Genomic DNA, 23,690 nt, shown 5'->3' on the forward strand with positions numbered 1-23,690 from the left:
CAGCCAGGGCGGGTCCGCGTGACCCGGGATGGGGCAGGCGCGGCCACAAGCGGGTCCTTCCCTCCGCGGACACCATGGCCCCGGCTATACGGCGCCCCGGCCCCCGCCCCCGCGCCCCCTCGAGCCGAGGTTCAGGCCCTGGCCTCGAACCCGGCACCGGCCCTGGGCGCCGGCCCAACCTGGACTCCGCCGACTGCGGTCCGTCAGGGCCCGCGCGCCGCCGCCCACGCCACCGCCCGCGCCACAGCCCCGGCCACCCCCAGGCCCCTGTGCCGCCGCCCGCGCGCCCGCGCAGCCCCACGCCCCGGGTCGGCCGCCGCGCCGGGACCTCCGCGCCCCCCGGGCCCGGCGGCCGGCGCCCCAGGGCTACACAGTGCGCGGCGCAGCAGCCCGGGCCCGTTGCCCCAGGCAACCTCAGAACGCCTGATGGAGCGACCGGGGGCGGGGGTGCGGCGCGCGCGGTAAGGCAGGTCCCGGGTGAGCATCCCCCTACGTTTGGAACCTCAGACCTGCACACTCTCCTCGCCCTCGGAACCCAGAACTGCACTCCTCTTCCCGCTCCGTCCGAACGTCACACCTTTCCCCGCCTCCCCTCAACTTCGGAACCCATACCCTTCCCGCCCCAGCCTTCGCCCACGTACCCCCTCCCTAGCCCTCGTAACCCCAGACCTGTCCTGCCTGCCCCCGCCCTGCCCCTTAGGGAGTGAACCTCCCCCCCGCTTTCATTACCCCCTTACAACCATGCACCCCTCTCCTTGTAGGGGCCAGAGCTGTGGGAGGGAAGAGAGGCGAGCTGCCCCAGGCCTTGGAGATGGAGCCTGGCGAAAGGAAGAGGGTTTCCTCCGCTTTGTCTGCTTCGTCAGAGGAAGACAGGAAAGAAGAAAACAGTCTGTATCCACGGTGTCCTCTGCCCACTGACCTAGAGAAAGTGTAGCGGCTCCAAGGGGACCATCCTTCTAGCTCAGACACAGTTTCAATGACAAACGTGAATGGGGGATGGTCAAAGTCTTTTAGAGTCCGAAGAGCTTCCACGTTCCAGCGTGGCCGGGCCAGCAGGCGGATTTGTCCAGGATAATCCAGAGACTAGAAACCCTGCGGGTCCCAGCTGGGGAAGGGAGGGGGGATCTGCCTGCTCCTACTTGGTACTTGACCTGTGCTCCAAGGTGGTCACCTCAGAGCCCAGCGTTCTTGAGGGAGAAATCAGTGGAAAATTAGATGGTTTTGCATTAAAGGGCTCTCCTGGTAGTGTAATAAGAGAACCCCCACTTCCCTTAATCTCATAAACATTCTTGTGCTTGCTTTTTTGTGTGTTGGTAAATACCTAGGTCATGGGGTAAGTGTCTATTTAGCTTTAGAAGGTACCACCTAGCAGCTTACCAGCCCGGATCAGAGTTCCAGTTGCTCCACATCCTCACCAACGGTTGATGTTGTCAGTCATTGTCATTCCGGGCATTCTGGTGGGCGTGTACTTGTATCTCACCCTGGTTTTAAGGGGCACTTCCCTGACTAAGAACGATGTTGAGCACCCTTTCATGTTCTTATTATTGGCCATTTGGTGTGCTGCTTTTATGGGGTGCCTGTTCCAGATCTTACATTATTAAATTGGGCTGGGGGCTTTATTGATTTGTAGAAATTCTTTGTATTCTGGGTAGAGTCCTTTGTCAGGTAAATGTATTATAAATATCTCCTGTTAGTCTACTGCTAACCTTTTCACCCTCTAACGATTCCTTTTGATACTCAGAACTCAATTCTAATGAAGTCCAATTTGTCAATCTTCTATCGTTACTGCTTTTTTGTCTTATTTAAGAAATCTGTGCCTATTCCAATGTCTAGAAGATACCTTATATTTTCTTTTAGAAGCTTTATTGTTGTATTTTTTGCAGTTAGATTCCAAAGCCATTGGACTTGACTGTGGTGTGTGGAGTAAGGTCAGGGTCCATGGGTCAGTTTTCATTTTTCCCCCATATAAATATCCAATTGATCCAGTCTCTACATTGGAATGGCACCTTCGTTGAAAATCAGACATGAATATACTTCTGGGTTCTCCATTCTGTTCTATTGATCTATCTGTCCATCCTATTCCAATCACACATTGTTTTATGAGTCTTGCTGCCTCGTATTTTTCTTCAAGATTGTTTAGGTTTTCTTAGCCTTTTGCATTGCCATAGAAATTTTAGAATCAAAGTGTCACACACTTCCAACACACAAATCTTGCTGAGAGTTTAATTATGACTACATTGAATCTATAGATTTCTTGTGGGAGAATTATCATCCTAACAATATCGAGTCTTCCAACTGGTGAACGTTTAGTTCTTTAGTTATCTCAGCATCGTTTGTACTTTCGAGTGTACATGTATGCAAGACGCCTTTTGTTAGATTTTTTTTAAAATGCTGTAGTAGATGGTATTGTTTTTGAGTTTCATTTTTTAATTGTTTCTAGTATTTAGAAATACAATTGACTTGGTATTTGGTGGCCTTGTTAAGTACATGTACTAATTCTAGTAGTTTATAGATTAATTAAGATTTACTACATATACAATCATCTGCAAATTTTTTCAATTTTTATACTTTTATTTCCTTTTCATGGTGATAGTGGATATCATTGTTTTGTTCTCAAAATCAGGGAAAGTGCTCAGTATTTCATCATGAAATATGTTGTTATAGGCTTTAAAGGAAGTTCTCTTTTATTCCTGGTTTATTGACAGTTTCAAGAATGAAATTATTACATTTATAATATGCTTTCTTGTGTATCTATTGAGATGTAACTGTTTTTTCTCTTTTAGTCTATTAATGGTGGATTGTGTTGATTGATTTTTCAAATATTCAACAAACTGCAGTCTAGGAAAAACCCATGTGGTTGTGACGTATTATTTTTGTATACCACCGGTTTCAAGTTACAAATATTTGTTTAAGATTTTTATTAATAATTTTTATTGTGCTTTAAGTGAAAGTTTACAAATCAAGTCAGCCTCTCACATATAAGCTTATATATACCTTACTACATACTCCCATTTACTCTCCCCCTAATGAGTCAGCCCGCTCCCTTCTTCCAGTCTCTCCTTTCGTGACAATTTTGCCAGTTTCTAACCCTCTCTACTCTCCCATCTCCCCTCCAGACAGGAGATACCAACACAGTCTCAAGTGTCCACCTGATACAAGTAGCTCACTCTTCATCAGCATCTCTCTCCAACCCATTGTCCAGTCCCTTCCATGTCTGATGAGTAGTCTTCGGGAATGGTTCCTGTCCTGAGCCAACAGAAAGTTTGGGGACCATGACCACCGGGATTCTTCTAGTCTCAGTCAGACCATTAAGCCTGGTCTTTCTATGAGAATTTAGGGTCTGCATCTCACTGTTCTCCTGCTCCCTCAGGAGTTCTCTGTTGTGCTCCCTGTCAGGGCAGTCATCGGTTGTGGCTGGGCACCATCTAGTTCTTCTGGTCTCAGGATGATCTAAGTCTCTGGTTCACGTGGCCCTTTCTGTCTCGGGCTCATAGTTATCGTGTGACCTTGGTGTTCTTCATTCTCCTTTGATCCAGGTGGGTTGAGACCAATTGATGCATCTTAGATGGCCACTTGTTAGTGTTTAAGACCCCAGACGCCACAGTTCAAAGTGGGATGCAGAATGTTTTCATAATAGAATTTATTATACCAACTGACTTAGAAGTCCCCTGAAGCCATAGTCCCCAAACCCCCGCCCTTGCACTGCTGACCTTCAAAGCATTCAGTTTATCCCGGAAACTTCTTTGCTTTTGGTCCAGTCCAGTTGAGCTGACCTTCCCTGTATTGAGTATTGTCCTTCCCTTCACCTAAAGTAGTTCTTATCTACTAAGTAATCAGTAAATAACCATCTCCCACCCTCCCTCCCTCCCCCCTCTCATAACCACAAAAGAATGTGTTCTTCTCAGTTTATACTATTTCCCAAGAACTTATAATAGTGGTGTTATACAGTATTTGTCCTTTTGCATCTGACTAATTTCACTCAGCATAATGCTTTCCAGGTTCCTCCATGTTATGAAATGTTTCACAGATTCATCACTGTTCTTTATCGATGCATAGTATTCCATTGTGTGAATATACCAAAATTTATTTAACCATTCATCCGTTGATGGACACCTTGGTTGCTTCCAGCTTTTTGCTATTGTAAACAGTGCTGCAATAAACATGGGTGTGCATATATCTGTTCGTGTAAAGGCTCTTATTTCTCTAGGGTATATTCCGAGGAGTGGAATTTCTGGGTTGTGTGGTAGTTCTATTTCTAACTTTTTAAGAAAATGCCAGATAGATTTCCACAGTGGTTGTACCATTTTACATTCCCACCAACAGTGGATAAGAGTTCCAATCTCTCCACAGCCCCTCCAACATTTATTATTTTGTGTTTTTTGGATTAATGCCAGCCTTGTTGGAGTGAGATGGAATCTCATCGTAGTTTTAATTTGCACTTCTCTAAAAAAAATAAAATAAAATAATGGCTAATGATCGATAGCATTTTCTCATGTGTCTGTTAGCTGCCTGAATATCTTCTTTAGTGAAGTGCATGTTCATATCCTTTGCCCACTTTTTGATTGGGTTGTTTGTCTTTTTGTGGTTGAGCTTTAACAGAATCATATAGATTTTAGAGATCAGGAGCTGGTCAGAGGTGTCATAGCTGAAAATTTTTTCCCAATCTGTAGGTGGTCTTTTTACTCTTTTGGTGAAGTCTTTAGATGAGCATAGGTGTTTGATTTTTAGGAGCTCCCAGTTATCTGGTTTCTCTTTGTCATTTTTGGTAATGTTTTATATTCTGTTTATGCCTTGTATTAGGGCTCCTAATGTTGCCCCTATTTTTTCTTCCATGATCTTTATCGTTTTAGTCTTTATGTTTAGGTCTTTGATCCACTTGGAGTTAGTTTTTTTGCATGGTGTGAGGTATGGGTCCTGTTTCATTTTTTTGCAAATGGATATCCAGTTATGCCAGCACCATTTGTTAAAAAGACTATGTTTTCCCCAATTAACTGACACTGGGCCTTTGTCAAATATCAGCTGTTCATATGTGGGTGGATTTATATCTGGGTTCTCAATTCTGTTCCATTGGTCTATGTGCCTGTTGTACCAGCACCAGGCTGTTTTGACTCCTGTGGCTGTACAATAGGTTTTAAAATCAGGTAGAGTGAGGCCTCCCACTTTCTTCTTCTTTTTCAGTAATGCTTTACTTATCCGGGGCTTCTTTCCCTTCCATATGAAGTTGGTGATTTGTTTCTCCATCACATTAAAAAATGTCATTGGAATTTGGATCGGAAGTGCATTGTATGTATAGATGGCTTTTGGTAGAATAGACATTGTTACTTTGTTAAGTCTTCCTATCCATGAGCAAGGTATGTTTTTCCACTTAAGTAGGTCCTTTTTAGTTTCTGGCACTAGTACTTTGTAGTTTTCTCTGTATAGGTCTTTTACATCTTTGGTAAGATTTATTCCTAAGTATTTTATCTTCTTGGGGGCTACCGTGACTGGTATTGATTTGGTGATTTCCTCTTCGATGTTCTTTTTGTTGATGTAGAGGAATCCAAGTGATTTTTGTATGTTTATCTTATAACCTGAGACTCTGCCAAACTCTTCTATTAGTTTCAGTAGTTTTCTGGAGGATTCGTTAGGGTTTTCTGTGTATAAGATCATGTCATCTGCAAATACAGATAATTTGACTTCTTCCTTGCCAATCTGGATGCCCTTTATTTCTCTGTCTAGCCTAATTGCTCTGCCTGGGACCTCTAGCACAATGTTGAATAAGAGCGGTGATAAAGGGCATCCTTGTCTGGTTCCTGTTCTCAAGGGAAATGCTTTCAGACTCTCTCCATTTAGAATGATGTTGGCTGTTGGCTTTTTTTTTTTTTTTTTAGATGCCCTTTATTATGTTGAGGAATTTTCCTTCAATTCCTATTTTGCTGAGAGTTTTTATCATGAATGGGTGTTGAACTTTGTCAAATGCCTTTTCTGCATCAATTGATAAGATCATGTGGTTTTTGTCTTTTTTTTGATTTATATGCTGGATTACATTAATGGTTTTTCTAATATTAAACCAGCCTTGCATACCTGGTATAAATCCCACTTGATCGTGGTGGATTATTTTTTTGATATGTTGTTGAATTCTGTTGGCTAGAATTTTGTTGAGGATTTTTGCATCTATGTTCATGAGGGATATAGGTCTGTAACTTTCTTTTTTTTTGTGATGTCTTTACCTGGTTTTGGTATCAGGGATATGGTGGCTTCATAGAATGAGTTAGGTAGTATTCCGTCATTTTCTATGCTTTGAAATACCTTTAGTAGTAGTGATGTTAACTCTTCTCTGAAAGTTTGGTAGAACTCTGCAGTGAAGCCGTCCAGCCCAGGGCTTTTTTTGTTGGGAGTTTTTTGATTACCTTTTCAATCTCTTTTTTTGTTACGGGTCTATTTAGTTGTTCTAATTCTGATTGTGTTAGTTTAGGTAGATAGTGTTTTTCTAGGAATTCATCCATTTCTTCTAGGTTTTCAAATATGTTAGAGTACAATTTTTTGTAATAATCTGATATGATTCTTTGAATTTCAGTTGGGTCTGTTGTGATATGGCCCATTTCGTCTCTTATTCGGGTTATTTGTCTCCTTTCCTGTATTTCTTTAGTCAGTCTAGCCAATGGTTTATCAATTTTGTTAATTTTTTCAAAGAACCAGCTTTTGGCTTTGTTAATTCTTTCAATTGTTTTTCTGTTCTCTATTTCATTTAGTTCAGCTCTAATTTTTATTATTTGTTTTCTTCTGGTGCCTGATGGATTCTTTTGTTGCTCGCTTTCTATTCATTCAAGTTGTAGGGACAGTTCTTTAATTTTGGCTCTTTCTTCTTTATGTATGTGTGCATTTATTGATATAAATTGACCTCTGAGCACTGCTTTTGCTGTGTCCCAGAGGTTTTGATAGGAAGTATTTTCATTCTCATTGCATTCTATGAATTTCTTTATTCCCTCCTTAATGTCTTCTATAACCCAGTCTTTTTTGAGCTGGGTAGTGTTCAGTTTCCAAGTATTTGATTTCTTTTCCCTGATTTTTCTCTTAATGATTTCTACTTTTATGGCCTCGTGGTCTGAGAAGATGCTTTGTAATATTTTGATGTTTTGGATTCTGCAAAGGTTTGTTTTATGACCTAATATGTGATCTATTCTAGAGAATGTTCCATGTGCACTAGAAAAAAAGGTATACTTTGCAGCAGTTGGGTGGAGTGTCCTGTATAAGTCTATGAGGTCAAGTTGGTTGATTGTAGCAATTAGGTCTTCCATGTCTCTATTGAGCTTCTTACTTGGAGTCCTATCTTTCTCTGAAAGTGGTGTGTTGAAGTCTCCTACTATAATTGTGGAGGTGTCTATCTCACTTTTCAGTTCTGTTAAAGTTTGTTTTATGTATCTTGCAGCCCTATCATTGGGTGCATAAATATTTCATAGGGTTATATCTTCTTGGTGTATTGTCCCTTTAATCATTATATAGTGTCCTTCCTTATCCTTTCTGATGGATTTAACTTTAAAGTCTATTTTGTCAGAAATTAATATTGCCACTCCTGCTCTTTTTGGATTGTTGTTTGCTTGATATATTTTTTCCATCCTTTGAGTTTTAGTTTGTGTCTCTAAGTCTAAAGTGTGTCTCTTGTAGGCAGCATATAGGAGGATTTTGTTTTTTAATCCGTTCTGTCACTCTCTGTCTCTTTATTGGTGCATTTAGTCCATTTACATTCAGGGTAATTATGGATAGGTATGAATTTAGTGCTAACATTTTGATGTCTTTTTTTGTGCGCTGTTGACAGTTTCTTTTTCCCATTTAATTTTATGTGCTGAGATTTTCTTTATATATTGTCCTTTCCTCCTATTTGTTGTTGTTGATTTGTTTCTGCTGAGTGTTTTTTTTTTTTTTTCTGTTTTGTTTTGATGAGTAGTATAGTTTGTCTCCTTTGTGGTTACCTTATTATTTACCCCTATTTTTCTACATTTAAACCTAACTTTTATTTCTTTGTATTGCCATATCTTTCTCTCCATATAGAAGGTGTATGATTACATTTCTGAAAAAAAAAAAAGTCCCTCTTTATTATTCTAACGTTGTCTTCTTTTATATAGTAACATTGCTGTTACCCTGTTTTGAGCTTTTTTTTTTTTAAATAATCTTGGTTGGTTTTTTTTGGATTTCCCTGTCTGGGTTGACTTTCTGGTTGCTCTGCCCAGTGTTCTAGTCTTGGATTGATACCTGATATTATTGATTTTCTAACCAAAGAACTCCCTTTAGTATTTCTTACAGTTTTGGTTTGGTTTTTACAAATTCCCTAAAGTTGTGTTTATCTGGAAATGTCTTAATTTCACCTTCATATTTAAGAGACAGTTTTGATGGATATATGATTCTTGGTAGACAATTTTTTCCTTCAATTTTTAAAATATGTCATTCCATTGCCTTCTTGCCTGCATGGTTTCTCCTGAGTAGTCTGAGCTTATTCTCATTGGCTCTCCTTTGTAGATGACTTTTCGTTTATCCCTCACTGCTCTTAAAATTCTCTCTTTATCTTTGGTTTTGGCAAGCTTGATTATAATATGTCTTGGTGACTTTCTTTTAAGATCTACCTTATGTGGAGTTTGATGAGCATCTTGGATAGATATCGTCTCATCTTTCACAATATCAGGGAAGTTTTCTGCCAACAAATCTTCAACAATTCTCTCTGTATTTTCTATTATCCCTCCCTGTTCTGGTACTCCAATCACTCGTAGGTTATTTCTCTTGATAGAGTCTCACATGATTCTTAAGGTTTCTTCATTTCTTTAAATTCTTTTATCTGATTTTCCTTCAAATATATTAGTGCCAAGTGATTTATCTTCAAGTTCAGAAATTCTAGCTTCTACTTGCTCAATTCTGCTCCTCTGACTTTCTACTGAGTTATCTAATTCTGTAATTTTATTGTTAATCTTCTGAATTTCTGATTGCTGCCTATCTATGGATTTTTCCAGCTTATTAAACTTTTCATTATGTTCCTGAATAATCGTTCTAGTTTCTCCAACTGCTTTATCTGTGTGTTCCTTGGCTTGTTCTGCGTATTGTCTCATTTCCTTCCTGATGTCTTGAAGGGTTCTGTATATTAAACTTTTGTATTCTGCATCTGGTAATTCCAGGAATGCACTTTCATCTAGAAGATCCCTGGATTCTTTGTTTTGAGAGCTTGTTGAGGTGATCATGGTCTGTTTCTTTATGTGACTTGATATTGACTGTTGTCTCCGAGACATCTATAAGTTATTGTATTAGTTTATGCTTGCTTACTGTGTCATAGCTTCTTGCTTTGTTTCATTTTGGTATACCCCTTTGCTTGAGTGAGCTAGCTTGATTATTTTCACCCTTGGAGCTCTGGTGTCCTGTCCCCAGCTGCCTAGAGTTGTTATCAGGTATATCAATCTAGGAGTCCATTCAGTTTTCTTGTATGAATTTAGCTCAGGTGCCCAGGTAGCTGATCATCGACTGTGTGGTACAGACTCTGTCCTACAGTCTTAGAGGGGCAGGGGTGATTGGTGTATATACCCATATCTGATTGCAGCCGGGGGTCACGCTCTGAACAAGGCAGGGGGCTGAGAACTGACCCTCAAGTGTCTCTGAGGAAAGCACGTCCCTGTTCCCTAGAGTGTGCAGGTGCGTGGGTTCTGCAGACCGACCATGGGCACCCAAAGTTTTTGGTTGTAAGGACTGGGAGGTACCAGTTATCTTTGGACCCCTGTCGTGGGTGGCTAGGTGACCTGAGTGGAGCTACCAGTCCTTAGGTCCCTGATGTGGGAGGTGAGGACCTTGTTTAATAGGCAAAGCAATGTCAAATGTCAAACACCCACCTCTCCACCGCATAGCTGAAATGGTTGGAATTTGCCAACAAGGGCCTATTCTCCCAAAATAGGCTCACACAGGTCCATGCAGAAGGGAAAGGTGCTCAAAGTCCACGGACAGTTTATGCCTGGACAGGAGCCGCTTCTGTCCTGAGCTCCCCCGATTAATGGAGCTAGCAAATTATCTTTTCCCCCAAATGCAAATTTTTTCCTTCCCCAAGGCCGGGAGGACGGCTCTAGGTGCTCATCAGTGTCTATCTCAGGCCCAGGGAATTCACCCGCTGAATCCGGCTTGCTGGTGGGGGGGCAAGGTAAAATATTTGCAAGTACTTAGCTCTTGCTGAAAGCGCAGTTCTTCTCAGGTTCCGGAGGTGTGAGTGGGCTGTGTGGCTGGCTGCCTCTCCCGGAGGAAACTGCAGCCTAACGCTGGTACCAGCCCACCACCGCTGCTCCGGGAGTGGAGCCTGAGGGCTCCCCACGATTCAGGTCCAGTAACTCCTCTCTGCTTCTAAACCGTCTCTTTCTTCCTCTGCCTTATTTCGTTTTCTAGGCTTGCCTTGGAAGCTCTGGGCTCCCAGCTTGTCACAAATATACTCGTTTCACTTATTTTTTTGGGTCCTTGTTGTAAAGAGGGCTCCCTGGAAGGGTCTGTCTATCCCGCCGTCTTGGCTCCGCCTCCACTTGTCGGATTTTGGTATTTCGTTTATGGCTTCCTAAAAAGAGTTGGAAAGAGCTCTTATTTTCCTTTTCACTAAAGGGTTTATATAAGATTGGTATTTTTTTTTCCGTTAAATGTTTGGAAAGATTCACTAACGATGCCAACCAGACCTGGAGTTTTTGTTGTGGGAAATGTTTTAATCATGGAGTTATTTTCTGTAACAGATATTGGCCTACTGATATTTTCTATTTCTTTTCTATCAGTTTTGTTAAGCTATGTTTTTCAAGGCAAGTGTCTATTTCATCTAAGCTGTGAAACTACTGGCATGTAGCTGTTCATAATATCTTATTATTATCATTAGTGTCTGTACAATGTGTAGTGATATCCCATTTTAAGTGTACAATTCCATGACATCAAGTGTGTTCACAGTGTTGTACAACCATCACTCCTATCTATTTCCAAAAACATTTTCATCTTTCCAAACAGAAACTCTGTATCCATTAAACAATAACTCCTCGTTCCTCCCTCCCCTCAGCTCTTGGTAATCTCTAATTGGCTTTCTGTCTCTATGAATTTGCCTGTTATAGATATTTCAAAGAAGAAAGATCATACAACATTTGTGCTATTGTGTCTGGCTTATTTCACTTAGCATAGTATTGTTGAGGTTCACCCATGTTGTAGCATGTAGCAGAACTCTGTTCCTTTTTATGGCTGAATAATATTCCATTGTATGGCTACTGAAGGACACTTGGGTTGTTTCCGCCTTTTGGCTATTGTGAATAGTGCTGCCACGAACATTGGTGTACAAGCATTGTCTGAACCCTGCTTTCAAGCTTAGTGGGTATAATACCTAGGAGCAGAATTGCTGGGTCATGTGGTAACCCTCGGTAAGTAACTTTTTGAGAAACCACCAAACTACTTTCCACAGCAGCTGCACTATTTTGCGTTCCCACCAGCAATGCACAAGGGTCCCAATTCCTCCACATCCTCACCCCATTAAAAAAAGAAAAGAAAGCAGTCCTGCTTGAGTCGATTCCGACTCAGAGAGACCCTACAGGACAGAGTAGAACTGCCCCATAGGATTTCCAAGGCTGTAATCTTTATGGGAGCAGGCTGCATGGAGCAGCTGGTAGATTTGAACTGCAGACCTTTCAGTTAGCGGAACACTTAATCACTTGGCCACCAGGGCTCTTTACTCCCTAGCCAGCACTTGTTAGTTCCATTTTTATAACAGCCATTCTAGTGGGTGTAAACGGTATCTCATTGTGGTTTTGATTCGTAATTTCCAGAGGACTTAATAATTTTGAACCCTATCCCATGTACTTATTGGGCATTCTTCATCTTTTCATTTTTTGTAAAACATCTGTTTAAGTTTTAGCCCGTTTTCTTATTGGATTGTTTGTCTTTTTATTACTAAGTTCTAGGAGTTCATTCTTAATATACCCTGGATATATGCCTTTTGCCAGATGTCTGTATTGTGGATATTTACCCCAGTCTGTGGTTTGCCTTTTCATTTTCCTAACAGAACATTTTAATGAGCAAAAACATTTTAATTTTGATGCAGGCCAATTTGCCAATTTTCACTTCTGTAGTTAGTGCCTTCTGTGAACTAAGAAATTTTTGCTCAGCCGAATTGTGAAGATATTCTGTGTTTCAGCCTACAACCCATCTCACGTGAACTTGTGCGTGTGCTGCCAGGTCAGGGTTGTGGCTCACCTTTTCTGTGTGGCTATACAGTTCCCGCACCATCCCCTCAGACTTGCTTTGGTCGAAATCACATGGCCCCATATACGAGGGCTTTTGGAGGTCACACTTGCGGAGGAGAAGCAGGGTGGGGGGCAGAAAGTTGCAGTCTGGGCCTGTGTCTGTAATACCTGGATTGCATCTGGGCATCCTGGGGGACCGTGGATACAGGAGCATTTGGAGGGCAGGGAAGGTCTGGGGCCTGCATGTAGGAGATGCCCAGGGGTGGGGAGCATGCAAGCATGGAGGTCTGGGCCTCAGGCCCCACTTCCCCGTGGAGAGCTTGGGGAGTGGCAGTGCGCTGGGGAGAGGCGAAGCCGAAGGGAGAGAAGAGTGGCCGCCTGAGTGACCGGTGCTGCGGGAGGCCAGGATGGGGGCAGGGGACGGGTGGGAAGCAACCCATTGGCCTGGACACCCTGATTCTAGCATGTGCTGTGTCTGGTGGAGCCCGACAGAAGCGAGTTCTAGAGACAGGGGATTGGGGAGATGGATTGGGAGCTGGTGAGGTGTGTGGGTACAAAGAAGAGGTGTTTGTTTTTTAACATGGGGGTGTGAGAGGAGGGGTCTGGGAGCAGGGGCATGGTAGAAGGTAGGAGGGGGCATGGGAGGAGGTAGGAGGGCACGTGGTAGGAGAGGCATGGGAGGAGAGGCATGGGAGGAGGGGCATGGCAGGAGGGGTCTTGTAGGCTGGTGCAGACGGTGGGCTGATGGGACTGCAGGTGGGCCCTGGGGTGGGTGGTGGAGCCTCCTGAGGTCCTTTGCTCTAAAGCAGGAGGCCCAGCAGGTGGTAGGTGTGAGCTTGGGCTGAGGGCAGGGGCAGGGCAGAGGTGGGAGGGACGACGGCATCGCTTAGACCTTGGTGTCCCTGGTGTCTGGATGTCCCTCGGTTAGAGCGCTTTGATGTCCTTGCTTTTGCCTTGAAGTTTGTTTCTCTTTTGCAGGATTAAAACGAGGAACTTCCCAAGACTTGGCCTCTTCCCCCAAATTAGACAGATACAAAATAGCAAGACAGTTAACTGAAAAAGCCATCAAGGTAAATGCCCTTTAGGACGCGATGGGGACGGGGACTCTTTTAAAAACGGAAATTTGTCTTGAAATTTGGAGAGTGCAGTGGGTGCCCCCCGGGTGGGTGCCCCAATGGCCACCCACTCTGGCCTCTGCCCTGCCGCCCGGCCTGCCGGCCACAGTCACAGCCACCAAGCCAAGGCTGCGCTAGCATTATTTTTTATTTCAGTTGTACCTTTTGAAACAAGTAATACTTTCAAAATTCAGAAAGTACAGAGGCAGGAACTGTAAAAGGCCCCTTGCCCAGCCACCCAGGGGGGTGTGTCCATTGTGACACAAGTGTGCGCCCTGGGTTCCCCTCTTTAAGAAGACAGTAACCAGCTCAGCACCGTGCTTTGTAACGTGATTTTGCACTTACGGTATCCTGGGCCGCTCTGAATCGGAATCGACTTGATGGCAGTGGGTTTACCGGGTTATAGCCTGGAGATTGTTCCATATTGTTAAGCTTGTGTATCTGCATTTGTTTATTTATTCTAGCAGGAAACACGTGGTTTCTGGCTGGAGGACAACTTTTAATGACTTAGAGCATCTTGTGTCCCTTCCCTACACCCTGCCACCCCAGGAGGGGCCAACACGGTGGGGGCAGATGTCACCTGTGTGTGGGGGGGGTTTGCACCTGAGGAGAGAAACCCCAGAATTATGTCTCTTGGAGCTTATATGGATCAGCTGGTACACCTACCCCTCCTCTCCTGGAGAGAGAGACCTCACGTTTTACCCTAGGATGTGAACAGACCCCCTCTAGGGAGAGGTGGAGAAGGCCCCCACTGCAAAATGTGTGCACTTGGTTCTGGGGAAGATAAGGAAGGCACTGTTATTCTTTGATAAGGAGCCCAAGTGGTGAAATGGTTAAGTGCTTGGCCACTAACCAAAAGGTTGTCAGTTTGAACCCACTATTGGCTCCATGGGAGAAAAGACCTGACAATCTGCTCTGGTAGATTACAGCCTGGGGGCAGTTGTACTCTGTCCTACAGGGTCGCTATGAGTCGGAATCGACTTGACTGCACACAACAGCGACAACAATGTTATTCGTTGAGTGGGAGCCACCGTCTTCTCATCTACCGCTCTAAGGGACCTGAGGAGCGAATGCCCTGGGGAAAGGAGGCAGTCTGTACCTTCGTAGCACGTCGATGTCCGTCACTTGGGAGGCCTGGGCCATACCGAACACCAAGACATCCAGGAAGGGTTGCCTTCTAACTCATGTCAGGGCATGAAAAACTTCCTCCTCCTCTTAAATTTCTTCTGAAATACAACCCACAAGAAGTACCACATCCTAAGTGCACTCTCGATGACTTCATAGATTAAACCCACCCAGGCAGAGAAGCAGAACATGACTAATCCCCCAAAGCCACCCTCTTCCCATCATTCCTACCCTCCCATCAAGGGAAGCTGTCATCCTGACTTCCTCACTGGTTTTGCCTGGTTCCAGACTTCATATACATGGAATCATACGTCATGTACGTGTTTTTATCTGTTTTCTTTCTCTTAAAATTATGTTTGTGAGATTCATCCACCTTGCTGGTCATTTTCGTTGCTGTGTAGAACTCCACCCCACAGGTATCACATGGATTTAAATGTTCCACTGTTGTCAGGACCTTGGGCAGTATCCACTCTGCAGCTACTATGTATAATGCTGTTAGGTCATCCAAAATAGCCCCATAGTAGGTTGTATGCATTTCTGTTGAGTTTGTTCAAACCAGGAGTGGAATGGGTGGATCATAGGGCACGCGAGTGTCCCACTTTAGTAGTTGCATTACAACACAGTTTTCCAGGGTGGGTGTCCAATGTGCACGCCTGCCAGCAGCGCAAAAGAGTTGCTTTTGCTCCACGTCCTCACCCTCACTTGCTATTTTAGTCATTTTGTGGATGTATAATGGTACCTAATTGTAATTGTTTGAGCTACCGTCAACTGGAATTTCCCTGATGATCTGTGAGGTTAAGGACCCTTGACTGGAGATGCTTTTTCATGTTTGAGGTCTCAGAGTGTTCCAGTGCAACCGTACCAATTCACCCTTCTCTCTACAGGGTGTGAAAGTCCCAGTTATTCTGCGTCCTTGTCAACACTTGGTATTGTCAGACTTTAAAATTTTAGCCATTCTGTTGGGTATATAGTAGTATGTCATTGTGATTATAATTTACAGCTTTCTGATGACAAATAATGCCATCAGTTTGTGATAATGTTGTTGGCTATTTATGTATCCTTTTTGCAAAGTGCCTGTTCAATTCTATTCCAAGTTTCACTTTTGGCTTGTTGTTTTTTATTGATTTGTAGGATTTAAAAGTATACTTGTCTTGGATACAAGCCCTATATCAGTTCATATTTTGCACATATCTTTTTCCACTCTCCGGCTTTCTTTTTTATGCTTTAAAATGGTATCTTTTAATGAATAGACCTTCTTTATTCAATGTCATCTAATTTACCAGTTTTTCCCTTTATGCTGAGTGCCTTTAAGGTTTTGGTGATTAAATCTTTCCCGGTGCCTAAGTCTAGAGGATGTTCTCACGTTACCTTTTAGAAGCTGTTTTTTCTTTTTTTGGTTTCTACATTTAGACCTTCACGCCATACTTTTCATTAGATTTATTCCATATATATATATATATATGGATGATATTTTACAGTATTTTTATGCAAATAATGTGAGCCTTCTGCATTTGTTTGCCAGCTGAGCCCTCCCCTCACGAGGCATCCTCATGAACACCTCTATACCAGCCCTCTTCCATATGTTACCATAAAAAAAGTGAGCATAATGCGCTTACGATATCAGTAGTTCCTTCCTTTTTATTATTGAGAAGTATCCCGCTGAGTGAATATAAAACTGTTGATTCATTCAGAAGCTGATGAACATTTAGGTTGTTTCCAGTTTTGGGCTATTCTGAATAAAGCTTCTATGAACATTCAAGTACAAGCCTTTGTGTGAACACATGTTTTCGTTTCTCTTGGGTAAAAACGAGGATCATATGGTAAGTGTATGTTTAATTTTATAAGAAACTGTCAAATTTTCTTCCAAGTGGCTGCACCAATTTTCACTACCACCAGTAATATATGAGAGTTCTAGTTGCTCCACATCCTTGCCAACATTTGATATCGTTAGTCTTTAATTTTAGACGTTTAGCAATGTGTAGTGGTATCTTGTGGTTTTAACTTACATTTTTCAATTGACTGATGATGTTGAGAATCTTTTAATTCATTAGTCAGTTTACATCATCTTTGATAAAGTGTCTAGGCCTTTTGCCCGTTTTGAAAAAATGGGTTGCTTGTCTTCTTATTGATGAGTTGTAGGAATTATTATTTATTTTGAATACATGTATTGAAACCTCTTCTCCTAGTCTATGGCTTGCTTTTTGATTTTTTTAATTATGTTGAGTAGAGGTGGTGAGAATGAATATCTCTGTCTTGTTCTTGATCTTAGAGGGAAAGCAGTTGATCTTTCACTATTAATCATGATGGTAGCTATAGGTTTTTCTAAGATATCATTTATCAATGTCTTAGTTCTCTAGTGCTGCTATAACAGAAATACCACAAGTGGATGGCTTTAACAAACAGAAATTTATTCTCTCATAGCCTGGGAGGCTAGAAGTCTGAATTCAGGGCACCAGCTCCAGGGGAAGGCATTCTCTCTCGTTCGGTTCTGGAGGAAGGTCCTTGTTATCAATCTTCACCTGGTCTAGGAGATCAGTGCACTAACCCTGGGTCCAAAGGATGTGCTTCTCTCCTGGTCCTTTGGTCTTGGTGGTAGGAGGTCCCCCAGCTCTGCTCACTTTTCTCTTTTATGTCTCAAAAGAGATTGATTCAAGATACAACTTAATCTTATAGATTTTGTTCTATCTCGTTAACATAACTGCCTCTAATCCTGCCTCATTAGCATCATAGAGGTAGGATTTACAACACATAGGAAAATCACATCAGATGACAAAATGGTGGACAATCACACAATACTGAGCATCATGGTCTAGCCAAGTTGACACACATTTTGGGGGGACACAATTCAATCTATAACAATCAGTTTGAGAAAATTCCTTTCTAGGCATAATTTTCTGAGTTTTATCATGAACCATGGTTTCATTTTGTCAAATACTTTTTTCTGTATCTATTGAGATGGTTGTAGTTTCTCTCTTTTTTTTTTAATTTGTTGACTTGATGAATTGCATTCATCTTCAAATGTTAAGTCATTTTGCATCCCTAGGATGAACAATAAATGGTCATATGTATTATGTTTTTTGCATATTGCTGGATTCGATTTCCTAAAATTTTGTTAAGGATTTTTGTATCTATGCTCATGAAGAATATTGGCCTGTATTTTTCTCTTGTAATTTCCTTGTCGGGTTTTGGTGCCAGGGCAGTGCTGGCCTCATAAAATGAGTCGCGGCATGTTCCTTCCCCTACTATTTTCTGGAAGAGTTTTGTGTAGGATGGCCACTATTTTTTAAACATCTGATAGAATTCACTGGGGACGTCATTTGGCCTGGAATTTTCTTTGCTGGAAAGTTTTGAACTGAACGTTCAATTCTTAAAATAGATTTAGGGTTATCCCAGTTATCTATTTCTTTTTGAGCGAGCTTTGGAAGTGTTCAAATTTGTTCATTTCATCTATGTTGTTCAATTTACTGGCATACCATTCATGGTATTCACTCATTGTACTTCAGTATCTGTAAATTCTTAGTAATGTATTCTTTTATTCCTGATAAAGGTAATTTGGTTCTCTATTTTTATCCCTGATTAGTCTGGATAGAAGTTGATCAATTTTATTGATTTCTCAAGGAACCAGAATTTTGCTTCCTTTTTCCCTATTGTTTGCTTATGTCATTGATTTCAGCTCTGATCTTTATTATTTCCTTTCTTCTCTGTACTTTGGGTTTAATTGGTTTTTATTTCTAGTTTCTTAAGGTAGAGCTAAGGTTATTTGTTGATTTGAGACTTTTCTTCTTTTCTAATATAAATGATTCTTCTTGTTGTTGTTGTTACGTGCCATCGAGTTGGATTCAGCTCATGGTGACCCCATCCACAACAGAAAGAAACCCTGCCTGATCCCGCACCATCCTCACAATTGCTGTTATGCTTGAGCCCATTGTTGCAGCCACTGTGTCATGATATAATCAATTAGTGCCATAAATTAGTTGAAATTTATAAACAATAAAAATTTATAATTTATAAAATTGATATAGTAATGCTATAAGTTTCTCTTTAAGTACTGATTTAGGTGCATCTAATACATTCTGATGTTGTGTTTTCATTTTTACTTAGATAAAAATAATTTCTAATTTCTGTTGTGATTTCTTTTTTGAACCATGGGTTATTTTGAACGGTGTTGTTTAATTTCCAAAAATTTAGGGATTTTTCAGAGATCCTACTGTTATTAATTTAATTCACTTGTGATCAGAGAACATATAATTTGAGGAATTCTAAATTTTTTGAGGCTTGCTTCATGGCCTGGAGCCTTGGTGGCACACCGGTTAAGAACTGGGCTGCTAACCAAAAGGTCGGCAGTTTGAGTCCACCAGCCACTCCCTGGAAACCCTATGGGGCAGTTCTACCTTGTCCTGAAGGGTCGCTATGAGTCGGAATCTACTCAACAGCAATGAGTCATGGCCCAGCATGTGATCTAGCTAGGTAAAGGTTCTGCGTGTATTTGAAAAAGGTATATATTTCGCTGTTTTGGTTGAGTCTTGGAGTGTTCTATAAATGTCAGTTAGTCCAAAATGGTTGATTGTTTTTTATGTACTACATACCCTTGCTGATTTTATGTCTACTTGGTCTATCAGTTAGTGAGAGAAGGATGTTGAATTTCCAACAATAATTGTGGATTTGTCCATTTCTCCTTCTCATGTTACCAGTTTTTACCTCATATATGTTGAAGCTCTATTATTAGATGCGTAAACATTTAAGATTTTTATGACCTTATGATGAAATTGGGGCCCTGGTGGTGCAGTGGTTAAGAGCTTGGCTGCTAACCAAAAGGTTGGCAGCTCGAATCCACCAGCTGCTCTTTGGAAACTCTGTGGGGCAGGTCTACTCTGTCCTGTAGGGTTGCTATGAGTCAGAATCGATGGGAACCAGTACAGGTTTGATGAAATTACCCTACTTTATCCCTTTGTTTGTAATATTCTTTGTCCTGAAATCTGATGTTTGTTGTTGTTTAATTTTTTATTATGCATTAGGTGAAAGTTTACAGGGCAAATTAGTTTTCCATTTGGTAATTTGTACATAAAGTGTTACGTGACATTCATTTCTTTCCCCACCAAGTATCAGCACTCTCCCCATTTCCACCCCAGGTTTCCCATTTCCTTTCATCCTGATTTTCTACCTCTTCCTGCTTTTGGGCAAATGTTGCCCTTCTGATCTCATGAAATTGATTGTTCTAAGGAGCACGTTCCTCTTGGGTGTTATTGTTTATTTTATGGGCCTGTCTATGGTTTGGCTGAAAAGTGGTCTCTGGGAATGGCTTCAGTTCTAGTTCAGAAGGGTGTCTTTGGGCCACAGTCTTGGAGGTTCCTCCAGTCTCTGTCAGACCAGTAAGTCTGGTCTTTTTTGTGAATTTGATTTTTTGTTCTACAATTTTTCTCCTTCTCTGTCTGGGACCCTCTGTTGTGATCCCTGTCACAGTGGCCAGTAGTGGTAGCCGGGTACCATCTAGTTCTTCTGGTCCTGGGGTCACGTAGGCTGTGGTTCATATGGTCCATTAGTCCTTTGGACTAATTGCTCCCTTTGGTTTTCTTCACTCTCCTTTGCTCCGAATGGTAAGAAACCAGTAGTTGTATCTTAGGTGGCCACTTGCAAGTCCTTCAGACCCCAGATGCTACTCGCAAAATAGGATGCAGAACTGTGTCTTTATGAATTGTGTTGTGCCAATTGACATAGATGTCCCCCAAGTCAATGATCCTTCGCCGTTGAGCCTAGGAACTTTGTCCCATGAGGTGTTTAGTTATGTCTAAAAAGTTACATTGACTGTGGCCCTTGAGTGCTCTATATAAATATATAAGCAACACCTACAGTTATGTATGTGGAAATATCCACCACCAAACCTGTATGTGCAGGTGGGCATATTCCGTTACAGCCTCCCACACTTCTTGGCATATCTATCTACCCATGTATCCATTTGTAAATTAGCCTTTATTAATACTATTTTTGCAGAATTGTCTATGCTATGGTAATTACCGTTAGTGCCCTTTGTTCTCGTGTTCCTCTTAGTGTCCTCCCAAGCCTTGGTCATGTTTTGCTGACTTCCCCCATTTTGTGTATTTCCTCTCCCTTCACCAACATTAACATGTGTCTTCTATCTAATTAGGAATTTTCCCTCCCTTTCCCTCTCAACCCTGGTGACCATCAAAGATTTTTTTTTTCTGTGTGTAAACATTTTTTTTTTTTTTTATAATAGTGGTCTTATAAAATATTTGTCCTTTTGTGATTGACTTATTTCACTCAGCATAATGGCCTCCAGATTCATCCATGTTGTGAGATGTTTCACAGATTCATGGTTATTCTTTTATCATTGTGTAGAATTTCATTGTGTGTTATGTATTTCAGTTTGTTTATCCATTTTTTCCACTGATGGGCACTTATGTTATTTCCATCTTTTTACTATTGTGAATAATGCTGCAGTGAACATGAGTGTGCATATGTCTATTTGTGTCATGGCTCTTATTTCTTTAGGGTATATACCCAGGAGTAGAATTGTTGGGTCATATGGTATTTCTATTTCTAGCTTTTTTTTTTTTTAATTAACTTTTATTGAGCTTCAAGTGAACGTTTACAAATCAAGTCAGACTGTCACATATAAGTTTATATACATCTTACTCCGTACTCCCACTTGCTCTCCCCCTCGTGAGTCAGCCCTTCCAGTCTCTCCTTTCGTGACAATTTTGCCAGCTTCTAACTCTCTCTATCCCCCCATCCCCCCTCCAGACAGGAGATGCCAACACAGTCTCAAGTGTCCACCTGATATAATTAGCTCACTCTTCATCAGCATCTCTCTCCTACCCACTGTCCAGTCCCTTTCATGTCTGATGAGTTGTCTTTGGGGATGGTTCCTGTCCTGGGCCAACAGAAGGTTTGGGGACCATGACCGCCGGGATTCCTCTAGTCTCAGTCAGACCATTAAGTATGGTCTTTTTATGAGAATTTGGGGTCTGCATCCCACTGATCTCCTGCTCCCTCAGGGGTTCTCTGTTGTGCTCCCTGTCAGGGCAGTCATCGATTGTGGCCGGGCACCAACTAGTTCTTCTGGTCTCAGGATGATGTAGGTCTCTGGTTCATGTGGCCCTTTCTGTCTCTTGGGCTCTTAGTTGTCGTGTGACCTTGGTGTTCTTCATTCTCCTTTGCTCCAGGTGGGTTGAGACCAATCGATGCATCTTAGATGGCCGCTTGTTAGCATTTAAGATCCCAGACGCCACATTTCAAAGTGGGATGCAGAATGTTTTCATAATAGAATTATTTTGCCAATTGACTTAGAAGTCCCCTTAAACCATGGTCCCCAAACCCCCACCCTTGCTCCACTGACCTTTGAAGCATTCATTTTATCCCGGAAACTTCTTTGCTTTTGGTCCAGTCCAATTGAGCTGACCTTCCACGTATTGAGTGTTGTCCTTCCCTTCACCTAAAGTAGTTCTTATCTACTAATTAATCAGTAAAAAACCCTCTCCCTCCCTCCCTCCCTCCCCGCCTCGTAACCACAAAAGTATATGTTCTTCTCGGTTTATACTATTTCTCAAGATCTTAAAATAGTGGTCTTATACAATATTTGTCCTTTTGCCTCTGACTAATTTCACTCAGCATAATGCTTTCCAGGTTCCTCCATGTTATGAAATGTTTCACAGATTCGTCACTGTTCTTTATCGATGCGTAGTATTCCATTGTGTGAATATACCACAATTTATTTACCCATTCATCCTTTAATGGACACCTTGGTTGCTTCCAGCTTTTTGCTATTGTAAACAGTGCTGCAATAAACATGGGTGTGCATATATCTGTTTGTGTGAAGGCTCTTGTTTCTCTAGGGTATATTCCGAGGAGTGGGATTTCTGGGTTATACGGTAGTTCTATTTCTAACTGTTTAAGATAACGCCAGATAGATTTCCAAAGTGGTTGTACCATTTTACATTCCCACCAGCAGTGTATAAGAGTTCCAATCTCTCTGCAGCCTCTCCAACATTTATCATTTTGTGTTTTTTGGATTAATGCCAGCCTTGTTGGAGTGAGATGGAATCTCATCGTGGTTTTAATTTGCATTTCTCTAATGGCTAATGATCGAGAGCATTTTCTCATGTGTCTGTTAGCTGCCTGAATATCTTCTTTAGTGAAGTGTGTATTCATATCCTTTGCCGACTTCTTGATTGGGTTGTTTGTCTTTTTGTGGTTGAGTTTTGACAGAATCACATAGATTTTAGAGATCAGGCGCTGGTCGGAGATGTCATAGCTGAAAATTCTTTCCCAGTCTGTAGGTGGTCTTTTTACTCTTTGGTGAAGTCTTTAGATGAGCATAGGTGTTTGGTTTTTAGGAGCTCCCAGTTATCTGGTTTCTCTTCGTCATTTTTGGTAATGTTTTGTATTCTGTTTATGCCTTGTATTAGGGCTCCTAAGGTTGTCCCTATTTTTTCTTCCATGATCTTTATCGTTTTAGTCTTTATGTTTAGGTCTTTGATCCACTTGGAGTTAGTTTTTGTGCTTGGTGTGAGGTATGGGTCCTGTTTCATTTTTTTGCAAATGGATATCCAGTTATGCCAGCACCATTTGTTAAAAAGACTATCTTTTCCCGAATTAACTGACACTGGGCCTTTATCAAATATCAGCTGCTCATATGTGGATGGATTTATATCTGGGTTCTCAATTCTGTTCCACCGGTCTATGTGCCTGTTGTTGTACCAATACCAGGCTGTTTTGACTACTGTGGCTGTATAATAGGTTCTGAAATCAGGTAGAGTGAGGCCTCCCACTTTCTTCTTCTTTTTCAGTAATGCTTTGCTTATCCGAGGCTTCTTTCCCTTCCATATGAAGTTGGTGATTTGTTTCTCCATCACATTAAAAAATGACATTGGAATTTGGATCGGAAGTGCATTATATGTATAGATGGCTTTTGGTAGAATAGACATTTTTACTATGTTAAGTCTTCCTATCCATGAGCAAGGTATGTTTTTCCACTTGAGTATGTCCTTTTTAATTTCTTGTAGTAGAGCTTTGTAGTTTTCTTTGTATAGGTCTTTTACATCCTGGTAAGATTTATTCCTAAGTATTTTATCTTCTTGGGGGCTACTGTGAATGGTATTCATTTGGTTATTTCCTCTTCGATGTTCTTTTTGTTGATGTAGAGGAATCCATGTGATTTTTGTATGTTTATCTTATAACCTGAGACTCTGCCAAACTCTTCTATTAGTTTCAGTAGTTTTCTGGAGGATACGTTGGG

The 23,690-nt window shown here is 41.6% G+C and overlaps 1 protein-coding gene across 1 annotated transcript in view; it reads left to right on the plus strand.

The window, feature by feature from the left end:
• The first annotated feature begins 12,476 nt into the window (after positions 1-12,476).
• The window catches only part of TTLL8 (tubulin tyrosine ligase like 8), a 74,619-nt gene continuing 63,405 nt past the window's right edge, over positions 12,477-23,690 (plus strand). Inside the window, exons 1-2 of the mRNA XM_064283224.1 lie at positions 12,477-12,735; positions 13,176-13,267. Coding sequence (XP_064139294.1) covers positions 12,477-12,735; positions 13,176-13,267 — 351 coding nt within the window. The remainder of the gene's footprint in view (positions 12,736-13,175; positions 13,268-23,690) is intronic.

This window comes from Loxodonta africana, chromosome 4 (assembly GCF_030014295.1).
Source record: "Loxodonta africana isolate mLoxAfr1 chromosome 4, mLoxAfr1.hap2, whole genome shotgun sequence".
NCBI classification, from domain to species: domain Eukaryota; kingdom Metazoa; phylum Chordata; class Mammalia; order Proboscidea; family Elephantidae; genus Loxodonta; species Loxodonta africana.